Source organism: Vipera berus (assembly GCF_964194415.1).
Source record: "Vipera berus genome assembly, chromosome: 2".
Classification (NCBI taxonomy): Eukaryota; Metazoa; Chordata; class Lepidosauria; order Squamata; family Viperidae; genus Vipera; species Vipera berus.
The window spans coordinates 71,856,589-71,869,742 of NC_138203.1; the positions used below are offsets into that span (position 1 = coordinate 71,856,589).

General features: G+C 41.0%; 1 protein-coding gene across 1 annotated transcript in view; it reads left to right on the forward strand.

Annotated features, from left to right (window-relative positions):
- Nucleotides 1–11,490, forward strand: part of DOCK8 (dedicator of cytokinesis 8) — a gene marked incomplete at its 5' end in the record, with an annotated part of 109,676 nt that extends 98,186 nt beyond the window's left edge. The window contains 6 exons of the mRNA XM_081320845.1: nucleotides 6,525–6,614; nucleotides 7,391–7,627; nucleotides 8,127–8,270; nucleotides 8,679–8,785; nucleotides 9,283–9,453; nucleotides 10,235–11,490. Of these exons, the coding sequence (XP_081176971.1) occupies nucleotides 6,525–6,614; nucleotides 7,391–7,627; nucleotides 8,127–8,270; nucleotides 8,679–8,785; nucleotides 9,283–9,453; nucleotides 10,235–10,292 (807 nt within the window). The 3' untranslated portion in view covers nucleotides 10,293–11,490. The remainder of the gene's footprint in view (nucleotides 1–6,524; nucleotides 6,615–7,390; nucleotides 7,628–8,126; nucleotides 8,271–8,678; nucleotides 8,786–9,282; nucleotides 9,454–10,234) is intronic.
- Nucleotides 11,491–13,154: the final 1,664 nt, after the last annotated feature.

Sequence of the window (13,154 nt, forward strand, 5' to 3'; positions counted from 1 at the left end):
TTTCACTGAACATTCTTTTGAACCTAGGTAGGAGCTTAGCTCAACTTAAACATCAAAAGATCTTTATAAATTGGAAAGCATTTAGTCTTACGATTTCCATTGCTTTCTAGTTACCTCTAGTTACCAGTTGCCATTTAAATAAGGAGTTGCCATATAAATAAGGGGAACTATAGCAGTAGAAAAGCTCAGAATGCAATGAAAAAAATAGGGGCATCAAAGTAAAGAGAGGATGCAGTGGGAATTTTTTAAAATATGAAGATACCTCAGTTTTTAGTCCTTTCCTGTAAAATTAGTGAGCCTTTCAAGGGAAGCTGAATACATTAACTTTTTATAGCAGATCAATTAGTCCTCACTCCTTTACCCCAAACTCCTTTACTTCTCTACCCCATGAGAATAAAGGAACAATTTCTACCAAAATAAAAGCAATTAAAGCTCATGGATTTTGTTCAGGGCTTCAGGATTTGGAATGAAAGTTAGGAATTTATAATTAATGAATGGCAGAAATGTGTGTTTAAAGTGTGAGAATGAACATCACTGTATCTTATCTTGTGGCAATGGAGGTGGCAAAGCGCGCTTACTTCACCACCCTCATTACGTCTGCAGATAACCGCCCGGCCGCCCTGTTTAGGGTGGTCCGCTCCCTTTTAAATCAAGGGACGGGAGAGGACCCCTTACGAGGACGGGCCGAGGAATTTAGTAAATATCTGGTGGACAAAATTGCTCAGATTCGGGCTGGTCTGGACTCTGACTGGGCAGTATCTGACGAGAGGAAAACAATGAGTTTGGCCGAGAACATTTGGGAAGAGTTTGATCCTGTGACTCCGGATGAAGTGGACAGGATCATGGGGAAATTAAGTGCCGCCACGTGTTTGTTGGACCCGTGTCCCTCCTGGCTGGTCTATGCCTCTCGGGAGGTTACACAAGGCTGGATCCTAGCAGTTATCAATGCCTCACTAAGTGAAGGGTACTTCCCTGCCGCCTTGAAAGAGGCGGTGGTAAGGCTCCTCCTTAAGAAACCTGCATTGGATCCAGCTATTTTAAATAACTTCCGTCCTGTCTCCAACCTTCGCTTTCTTGCAAAGGTCGTTGAGAGCGTGGTGGCACGGCAGCTCCCTTTGGTTCTGGAGGAAACTGAGTATCTGGATCCGTACCAATCAGGTTTCAGGCCCGGGTATAGCACGGAGACGGCATTGGTCGCGCTGGTGAATGATCTCTGGCGGGCCCGAGATAAGGGTTATTCCTCTGTCCTGGTCCTATTAGATCTCTCAGCGGCTTTTGATACCATCGACCATGGTATCTTGCTGTGTCGTCTTGAGGAATTGGGAGTGGGAGGCACCATTCTGCGGTGGTTCTCCTCCTACCTCTCGGGCCGTTCGCAGATGGTGTTGGCAGGGGGGCAGAGCTCAACCCCTAGGCCCCTTAGTTGTGGAGTGCCTCAGGGGTCGGTACTCTCGCCCCTCCTGTTCAACATCTATATGAAGCCGCTGGGAGAGATCATCCGTGGCTTCGGGGTGAGGTATCATCAATATGCTGATGATACCCAGCTTTTCATCTCCACCCCGAACCAACCCAGTGATGCCCTCGATGTGATGTCCCATTGCCTGGAAGCGGTACAGATTTGGATGGGAAAGAACAGGCTCCGGCTCAACCCAGCCAAGACTGAGTGGCTTTACGTACCGGCATCTCATTTAGTCCAAGAGGTTCCATCTTTGGTTATAGGAGGAGAGATGTTACCTCCCGTTGATAGAGCACGCAATCTAGGCGTCCTCCTGGATTCACGACTCAGTTTTGAAGATCATATTGGAGTCATGGCTAGGGGGGCATTTGCCCAGATTCGCCTGGTACGCCAGTTGCGCCCCTTTCTGGACCGAGATGCCCTACGCACAGTCACCCACGCACTCGTTACCTCCCGTATAGATTACTGCAATGCTCTCTACATGGGGCTGCCCTTAAAGACCACCCAGAGGCTTCAGCTGGTACAGAGTGCGGCTGCACGGGTAGTGACGGGAGCACCCCGATACTCCCACATTACACCCCTCCTGTGTGAGCTGCATTGGTTACCGGTTGCCCTCCGGGTGAGACTTAAGGTACTGGTACTTACCTTTAAAGCCCTACATGGCCTAGGCCCGGGATACTTGCAGGACCATCTGCTGCCGGGAACGACTTCCCATCGCCCAGTACGCTCACACAGAGAAGGCCTCCTCAGGGTACCGTCGGCTAGACAATGTCGGATGGCGACCCCCAGGGGGAGGGCCTTCTCTGTGGGAGCGCCAGCCCTATGGAACCAGCTCCCCCATGAGCTTCGGATGGCCCCAGATCTCCAGTCCTTTCGCCGCAGCCTCAAAACACTCCTTTTCCACCTGGCTGACCTGGACTGACAGGGATTTTAATTATGTTTTTAATTTTTTAACTCTAATTTTTAATTTATTTTAATTTTAATTTATTGTACAGAGGCCTTTAATTTTAATTTTATCTTAACTTCTGTATTTATTGTATGTTATTGTTGTTAGCCGCCCTGAGTCCTTCGGGAGATAGGGCGGCATATAAGTCCCAAAATAAATAAATAAATAAATAAATAAATAAATAAATAAATAAATAAATAAATAAATAAATAAATAAATAAGGGGAAACAAAGCACTTTAACAAAACATGGCAGTGCTCTAGCATGTAGGATTTACAAATTAGTTTGGCAGAGTCGTTGTCCTCCCAAATTGTTCTTTTGGTTGTGCCTGCTTGATTGTGATTCTACAGGGGAATTCTGACCTTTTGGGGGATTTGTAGCAGAAGAGTGAGAGGAAGCTTGAGTGATAGGAGGTGAGAAAAATGGACAACAAAGAGCCCCAGTGACTGACAAGCAGATGGAGATGGATAGTATGAAAAGAGAAGGTGGATGATTTAGATCACTGCTGAGAAAGGAGTTCAACTTGTTAGAAAGTCCATGGAAACTTATACTTGGACAATATGCACCAATGGCAAAATTAACAGCCTAATTTCACAACAGAAGTTTAAGCAAATTCAAAGAATGGTTTCCCTATATCTATATATTAGACAGCAAGGCAAAAATAAACATACTATGGTTTTTAATGGATCCCAAATGTTTATAAATACCACAAATGGGTCAAGGTATAAAGGGGGAAGAAACCAGCTACTTTTAGGAATTTTATTTATTTTTCCTTCCCCCCCCCCCACTTCTTTCTCTTTTCATTGTTTTTGTTTTTCTCTTTTCTGCTGTGCATCAACAAGTAATACAATTCGGATTTTAGTATTATTAAGTTTAAGATGGAAACCTTTATTATATAATACAATAATATAATATACTTTGTTACACTTAGCTTTGTATGTACAGTTTTAGCAACTTTATGTTCATCAACATTGATATTTTAGAAACTGCAGTTAATATTCATATAAACTTTTTCCCCTTCTCCTAAAGGTTCGAATTACCTAAATCATCATGCTGTTAATAATCTCTAGTTTATACTGTATAAATACCATTCTACACAAGTAATATAATGTATTACTTGCATCTTAAAATATAATTAAACAATATTAAAAATATAAAAGACCCAGGGGTTAGGAAGAACCACTATTTTTAAAAATCAGTACAGCTACTTTTTCTAATTCTTTCCTTCTTTAAAAAAACACATTTTTTTCTGTCATAAATAATTGACTTGTTTTGAGGCTGAATTGATTCCAGGATAGTATAAGGGCTTTTGAAGGAGAATCCTACTATCCTATTGTTAGAAATTCTATATATAGCTCTCCAGTGCAAACAGTGCACAGTCCACATGTGCTTTTCTGCTTAACTGCGACAGGAAGCAGGAAGCTTTTATTCAGAGAGAAGACCGAGAGTATATCATAGATGCAACTACAAACGTATAAACACTGTCTTCTACAGGTTGAAAAATGTATATCTCTACTGAATACCGCTGTAGTTGTTCAAATGCATGACCAGCATATTCCAACTCCTATCATGCAATATAGGTAGATCTCGAGTTCCAACCACAATCAAACCCAAAATTTATGTTGCTCAGTGAAACATTTGTTTCAATGGCAAATGAGTTTGCCATTTATGACATATCTTGTCACAGTTGTTAAGTGAATCATTGCATTTGTTAATTTAGTAACACAGTTGTTAAATGAATCTGGATTCCCCATTGACTTTCCTTATCAAAAGATTGCAAAAGGGATCACATGACCCCAGGACGCTGCAACGGTCATAAATACGAACCAGTTGCCAAACATCTGAATTTTTATTATGTGACCATGGGGACGCTGCAATAGCCGTAAGCATGGAAAATGGCCATAAGTCACTTTTTTCAGTGCCATTGTATCTTTGAACAGTCACTAAATGAACTGTTGTAAGTCAAGGACTACCAGTACATGATGACAAAATATAAGATAAGGAGCTTGAATTCACTAGATAGATTGGGTGACCTTTAGAAGCTTCAGCCTGATACAAAGCATTAGAACAACGGTTTTGCTTTTTTTCTCTCTCTCCACAAACCAATGCAAAAGGTTTGCTCAAGGTGGGAAGAGATCTTGCCATCGTATTGGCAGCAGTTTTCATCCATTTTACTGTTCTGAACTGATAGTTCACTTACTAGGGTAAAATGAGGACTTTTGACGTGTAATTCCTTTTGCTTGAATTGAGCCTTTGATGAGACCTGTGAGGTGCTGGCTGTGGCTCAGAAGGCATGAGAGGTTGGTTTCCAAGGCAAATTGTTGCCAAACTCACTTGCTAATGTGTGAAAGGTGATGGGTGAGCCTCTGGCCATAATCAGGAGCATCAGTGTTACATGCAGGTGTCTAATCATAATGCAATAAAATCACTGGTGGGATTCAAATACCTGAACAACCGGTTGTCTTATTGGATGCAGGTCTGGGCCTCCAAGGCCTAGAATGGATTTCTGGAACTGGCATCCACGCACTTCCGGTGGGCTGTTCTAGCCCTGGGAGGCTTCCTCCTGGCCTCCGAGGCCTAGACTGGACTTCTGGAAGCAGTGTCCATTCTGCCAAACTGGTGCGAACCGGCTCAATCCCACCACTGAATAAAATGTACTCTGCTACTTCTGCTATTCTCTGGATGTACCTTACCAACTCCTTGGATGCATTTAATCTTCTGTCCTTTTAATGCTTTGGAGTATGTTGAGGGTGTTGGTTCTCACTTCAGCTTTTGTAAACCTTTTTTTTCCTTTCAAAAGGAAAAAAATCACCTAAAACACTTAAATAATTAAGCATAAATAAGTACAAGATCACAAGAGGGTTAAAACCCGTGTATTACATGTGGTGCAGCCAATGAATGGCCTCCCTGTTGCCATGGAATCCCGAGCTTGATGAAAAAAACATGTTTTGAGAGCTTTCCAGAAAGCCATAAGGATTGGGGCTAGCCCCCCCTCAGGGGGATGAAGTTCCAAAGGAGAGGGGCTACGGCAGAAAAGGTTCATCTCCTAGGTATCATTACGCCTCTCCTGCCAGATATGTTGGGATGCATTCATGTAATCAGGGAGAGGCAATCCCTCAAATAATCCGGCCCCATGCCATGCAGAACTTTAAAGGTCAAAAATAGCACCTTAATTTGGACTTCATCTTATCACTTGACTTATTTCGGGTCAACCAGACTATTCCATCTCTAACGATGGGGGGTGAGGTGTTACCCCCCGTTGATAGGGCTCGCAACTTGGGCGTCCTCCTGGATTCACGACTCAATTTTGAAGACCACATAGGACCCGTGACCAGGGGGGCTTTTGCCCAGGTTCGCCTGGTGCGCCAGTTGCGTCCCTATCTGGACCGAGATGCCCTACGCACAGTTACTCATGCGCTCGTGACCTCCCGTTTGGACTACTGCAACGCTCTCTACATGGGGCTGCCCTTGAGGACCACTTGGAGGCTTCAACTGGTGCAGAATGCGGCCGCGCGAGTTGTAATGGGGGTCTCCCGATACTCCCATGTAACACCTCTACTCCGCGAGCTGCATTGGCTTCCGGTTGCCCTCCGGGTGAAATTCAAGGTGCTGGTCATTACCTATAAAGCCCTACATGGCTTGGGTCCGGGGTATTTGAGGGAACACCTGCTGCCAGCATCAAGTGCCCTTCGTCCAGTGCGCTCCCACAGGGAAGGTCTGCTCAGGGTCCCACCGGTAAGAGATTGCCGGCGGGTAACGCCCAGGGATAGGGCCTTCTCAGTGGGGGCGCCTGCCCTCTGGAACCAGCTGCCAGTGGAGCTGAGGACTGCCCCCGACCTCCGTTCATTCTGCCGGGGCCTGAAGACCTGGCTCTTTGAGCTCTCTGGCCCAGGCTGAGGATTAATTTATTTTAACTGGGGTTTTATTTGCACAGGGTTAAGTTTAATCTTTTTTAAACTGGTTTTAACTTTTGTATTGTGGTTTTTAATTCCCTGTAAACCGCCCTGAGTCCTCAGGGAAAGGGCGGTATATAAATGTAATAAAATAAATAAATAAATAAATAAATTTCGTAGACTTGCATCTGTATGTATTACACACACGCATGATTTTGTTTCTTTCTCAGGGATTTTATGGTCAATGCTTTGGAGAAGATCGCATTGTTGTGATCAAAGACTCTATTCCTGTCAAAAAGAACAAGTTAGATCCCAGAAAGGTATGGTAACACTACTTCTAACTCTACAGTTAGAAATCTTTTATTTTGCAGTAAAAAAACCCTAAAGTCTGAACCTAAATTAAGGCAAAAAGTTTGTCCAAATGAAAAGAGAGCACAGTCTGGGAAGGCACCAGCACATTCTTACAGCATCCAGATGCCTATGATGAACCCTCCCAGGATAGTATGACAGAGAGAGACTATAGTTCAGTCTTGTCTTACACAGATCCTGTCTTACACAGAGGGTGCTGGATTGGTAATGAATGTCAACTAAATAAGAACAGAATCCAAGACATGTACAACAAATACCTTCTCTTTTTCATGTGTGATCCTCTTTAGCTTAAGCTTGATAATAATTAACCTATGAGACCTTACTTGGTGCAGCAGTAAAGGCATCACACTGGAAACCAGGAGACTGTGAGTTGTAGTGCCACCTTGGGCATGAAGCCAGCTGAGTTATCTTGGGCCATCACTCTTTGCCTAGCAAGCTGACGGACAAACTATTTCTGAAAAACCTTGCTAAAAAATCACGGACCACTCCAGGCCGTAACCAGGAGGCAACACCGAGGTGAAGACCTCAAATAATAATTATTATATCCTGTGACAATATCTTCAGCACCACCAAACAACCACATTGCCTGTCTCAGGTCCTTGGGAAAGACTCGATAGGTGGATAAAAATCTCAAATCTAGTCTATATTTCTGACTGACTGTGTGATGAACCATAGTAATAACTAACATAATTTACATAAAGATTTACCCTCTTTTCCTTCTCCCCAGGCCTATATACAAATTACTTTTGTGGAACCATACTTTGATGATTATGAGATGAAAGGCAGAGTAACCCCCTTTGAGAAAAACTTTGGTCTTCGACGATTTATGTACACCACCCCTTTTACTCAGGATGGGCGTCCACGAGGAGAGCTGAGTGAGCAGTATAAGCGGAAGACCATTTTGACCACAATGCATGCTTTTCCTTATATCAAAACTAGAATCAATGTCATTCAAAAGGAGGAGGTAATGCATGTTTCTTAAGAAGGAGCAGTGAATCTGTAGCTTCAGGGCTGCATTGGGCTTTTCAATCACTTTTTCCCTACTTTTGGAGTTACTTCTGATCGCAACAGTTGAAGATACAATTTTCAGTCATTTTAAGACAAGGAAAAACTATTAAACTATATAGTGTTTAACTTTATAGTGTACAGGTTACAATACCTGCAAAATGCTAAGAATCCCTAAATGGCAACAGAGATATACAGAAAATGCTGGGTCACTGTTGCCTTCTGCTAAGTAACCTTGATGCTTTGCAGACCAGACATGGTAGTGCAAGTCCTTAAAAAGGTATTAGAGGTAACACAAAGTAAATCTTTCAAATTCTTGGTAAAAAAAAACCCCAACTCCGGTGTACCTGTGTGACCTTCCCCACTCTGGGGCCCTATGCTTGTCTTCCAGACTTTTATTTTATTAATCTCTGCATTTTCTTTATGAATGGACTATCTTTATCCATCTTTGGTTTCAGTATGTGTTGATGCCAATTGAAGTAGCAATTGAAGACATGCAAAAGAAAACACTTGAGCTAGCAGTTGCCACCAACCAAGTGCCTCCAGATGCCAAAATGCTCCAGATGGTCCTTCAGGGTTCTGTGGGAGCCACTGTTAACCAGGTACATAAGGATAAATAACAAAATACTTATGCTTTGCAAAGTACTATTTTTCTGTTCAGCCTTACTGGCATATTGGGAAAACAATAACAATGAAATTGTCATAAATATATATGTACATGCCCATTCTGGAAATCAACTAAGTTTTTCATAGTTGCTCGTATCATCCAATAATTCCTGAGTTTCTACCAGTAGTATAATCTATTGGCATTACTTTCTGATCTAGGTTATCAGTGCTACCATTAAGTAGATTCCTGATGCTGATTTTCTTTTTATTTTGCCCCATTCTATTGCAACTGGGATTCCTTGAAAGTTCATTGCCCAATATAAAGACCCTTTTGTTCTTTGCCTTCTACTGGATGTTATATGCTTATGTAGTTCCCTAATACAGTAAAATGTTATTCTAATAAGGGACCACTAGAGGTAGCTCAAGTGTTTCTCGCGGAGATTCCAGATGATCCAAAACTTTACCGACATCACAACAAGCTGAGATTATGCTTCAAAGAGTTCATAATGAGGTAAGTAAATTGGACAGAGAAATCAGTTAATCTTGTAATTACCCTGAGTGGGTCTGTACTAGCAGATCTGGGTGTGAGATGGCTTCATAATAAGGGCTAATCATTCAATCCAATGAACCCCCTAGGCTTATTGTTACAGAGATAAAATGAAGAAATAACCTCATATTAGTGGCTTTAAGCTTCTACAGAAAAGGTGGGAGAACATACATCTAACAAGTAAAAGGTCACAGCATCTTCATTGCATTATAGAATAATCATCAATAAAGGATATTTCTACATTTATAGAAGGAAAACTAATAATGAGATTGCCTCTGATTATAACTTAAGAAGTATGTTACTTCTTCATATTCATCTTCCCCCAACCTACTTTTTCAGAATGAGGTCACTAAAATATGTATCCAGGTCAGGGGCTTGATATTACTACACATGGCTTAATGTAGTTATGTAAGTGTAACCCATCATCAAGTAAATGGTTTTTTCCATCATTTGGGCAACAGGTGTGGAGGAGCACTGGAAAAAAACCGGCACCTGATTACCCCTGAGCAAAAAGAATATCATAAGGAACTGAAAAAGAACTATGAGAAATTGGAGAACAGCCTCAGACCAATGATTAGGAGGAAAATCCCAGAGCTATATAAACCTATTGTGAAATTTAACAGTATTTCAAGGTATTAAAATAATACTATATTTCAAATGCTGACTGCGTCAAAAATGTGTCCCACAAGAATGAGGAGCATCCAGCTAGGATCAGGTCATCAGAATTATTATATAGTGTCTTAATAAAATTGTATTTGCACAATAAACTGAGATAATCCTTATATGCAGAAAAGGAACTTTAACCTATTCCTGATTTAAGTTACAGTTGCTACACGGAGAATATATCCTGTCTCCATCCATGCCGAAATGTATTCCTGTGATACAGCAGATATAATTCAACTATTTCTAAATTGAAAAGGAGTTATGCTTTTAAAGAATTAGCCTAGATAAAGAAATGTAAAAAAAGGCAAAACCTATTGAGGTTTTCCCCCATATTCAGTATTTTCCAGAAATTAAATTTTTGCCTGATTTGCATTTCTATTTTTACATTTCTATAGAGGCAAATTTTCTCTATATCCTCTGGATTTTAATGATATCAATTTTATATCATAGCTATCTAGATTTAAATGCTACATTATATGAACATAGTATTCAATTTTGAATAGATCGCATCTTTTCTTACAGTTTTTCCTATATAGGTTGGTACACTGTACAATATGTTACAGTAATATATAGCTATATTATCAGTCATATAATAAAAGAAGTATATTGAATAATAAATGCTTCTCAAAATATATTAATATATTTTTGAGAAGTTTGTTATTTGATTATCTTTCTAAAATCTCTCTCGCTCTCTCCGCACATTTCCATTTCCACATTTTAAAATTATTTTATAATTGTTATTCATTTCAGAGATTCTTTCAAGAATTCTAGTATAAGGAAGTATGAACTGCCCACACAGAACTCTTAAGAATAATAATCTTATGAAAACAAGCAATCCTTCGGCAACAGAACCAAATGAAGGAAGTTACTGGCTGGTGTGCCATGTAGAAAGAAGCCCTTCTCACAATTCCTGATGAACACATTTTGTCAATATCATGACCAGCAATTGTTACAAATGAGTCAAAATGTCCATTGGCTGCAAGAGAGCAGACAGCTGAGATTTTTTTCAGTTTATTCTTGCATTTTCTCCAGAGATATAAAGGCCAGTTAATGATGTTGCACTGTCTTCCCTCTTTATATGTTTGAATATCGTGAAGACTACTTTGCTGATCTTTGATCATAGAAGTTCTATGAAAATGACCAGAATTAATATAAAGAGCATTTAACTTAATCAAGGATAGCATTCAAATTATATAGCCAGATTCTCTAGGGAGTGCAAATATCAACAGTAAGGTTTAATTAAACAAGATTTAGTTTAAGTAAAATCTGATTGAGTTCAATAGGTAAATTATGAATATGTACAATTGGAATTTGTTGCATGAAATCAACAGTCTTAAATGCTTGACTGGTAGCATTGCAACGGGCCTGTTAAGCAATTATATCATAGAAGCTGAGGTTTTATTTTATCAAAAGCATACAAAAGCAAGGTAAATAAACTTGAAGAAATAGGATTTGATAACAATGGAGAGCCCATCTTAATTACATTTTTTTTACTATTATAGCTACGTTGTTATGTACATTGTTATATAACAATGTCAACTCACAGCTGCCAGTTCTATAGCTGGTGCTGGCCTTCATACACATGAGTTACTATTATTATTATAAAACTAGTAGTTAGATTTATTATATTTTTAGAAATATGAAGTGCTTCTTGGTAATCCCATATTTCTGAATATTTGGTAAAAATATTTTTTTTCTGTTACATACCTGTGTATATGTATATAGTGTTGTGAAATATCCAAGTCTTTAAGGGCAACTAAATATTTTGGCACTTTTATACTTAAAGATCTAAAATTGGTATATACAATTTTTTAAGATAAAATAAAATATTATTTTAGTATGAAACCTCCTTATCTGAGTTCTGATTCAAATATGGTGGCACTATACTATCCTCTTTAATCTTCCAAACTCCATGTTTGAAAAAGAAGAATGTAAAACAAGACTTTGACAAATGTCAGCTGCTCTAAGCAACATATGGTATAGGGCAGGGATCTTCAAACTTGGGCCTTTTATGACTTGCGGACTTCAACTCCCAGAATTCCTCAGCCAGGAAGTGCCTGGCTGAGGAATTCTGGGAGTTGAAGTCCACAAGTCATAAAAGGGCCATGTTTGAGGACCCCTGGTATAGGGTTTCCTGCCTGAGCAGGGGGTTGGACTAGATCAGTGTTTTTCAACCTTTTTTGGGCAAAGGCACACTTGTTTCATGAAAAAAATCACGAGGCACTCCACCGTTTTACGCACCGTTGGACCTCCCCACGGTCGCTACACGAACGGTCGTAAGTCGAGGATGGCCTGTGTTCTCAAGGGGTTGGACTAGAAGAGCTGACCTCCAAGGTCCCTTCCAACTTATTATTATTATTATTATTATTATTATTATTATTATTATTATTATTAGCCTCTTTATTTTATTTTATTTTATTTTGGGTCTTTTGTTTGTTTTTGCTGTGAAGGAAAAGGAAAGCTTGCATTTCTTTTTAATTTATCTTTCTGTATTTTCTTTTTTCTCTTCTTTTCTTTCTTCCTTCCTTCCTTCCCTCTCTTCCCTCCCTCTCTTTTCTTTCTTTATCTTCCTTCCTTCCTTTCTCTCTCCCACTTTCTTTCCCTCCCTCTCTCAATTTCTTGCTTTCTGCTTGTTGTGGAAATTGGAAGCTACTTGCATTTCTTTTTAATTTTTCTTTCTGCATTTTTCTCCTTCATTTATTTTTCTTTCTTTCTCTTTCTTTCTTTCCTTCTTTCTTTCTTTTCTCTTTCTTTCTCTCTTTCTTTTCTCTTTCTTTCTTTCTATCTTCCTTCCTTTCTTTCCTGCCTTTCTCTCTCCCACTTTCTTTCCCTCCCTCTCTCAATTTCTTGCTTTCTACTTGTTGTGGAAACTGGAAGCTACTTGCATTTCTTTTTAATTTTTCTTCCTGCTTTTTTTCCTTCCTTCCTTCCTCCCTTCCTCTCTCTCTCTCTTTCTTTTCTATTCTCCTTTTTTTTCTTTCTCCCTCCCTTTTCCCCTTCCCCCTTTTTTCCCTTCCTTTTTTCTTTCTTTCTCACCTTTACCATCGAAAGCACTTCACTCCAGAGCGGGGGGGGGGGGAAACCCCAAAGGTTTTTAATTGCTTTGGTCCAAAGGACATTTTATTACGCAACGTATCAAAAGGACAGGTTAAAAAAAAAATCAGCCACGTAATTTTTCAGACGCAAGCGAAGCCTCCAAGAGCGAAGCGGTCAGATCTCTCTATTTCGGGCTGGGGCGAGGGGTCGCAGCGAGCAAAGAAAGCGGAGCCAGGCAGCCGACCAGGCGGGAGTCTTGCATCCTCAGCCGCGCGGGGAGTAAGGAGTAAGCGGCGCGTGCTGGGGAAGAAGAGCTTTTTCGAACGTTGCAGGCAACCAACCACGCGAGCGCTCAGGCGAGCCGGGCTGGCCGCCCGTCCGTCCTCTTCCGATAAGCGAGCCGGTCGCCTCTCCCCAGCTTCTCTCTCTTCAGCGAGAGACCCTCCGAAGCCAGGGAAGGGGGCGGGGCTACGCTGCCGTGGAGCCCTGGTGCCTAGAGAGGTCGAGCCCACTTCTTTTCCCGGGCTTTTGCTTCCAGCGAAGTAGGGCCGTCAGCTTAGCCAAGGCTCCGGTGCCCAGCGCTCCCCGCCAGAGAGTCTTGCAGCGCCGCTCCGCCCGCGGCTGTTCCTCCTCC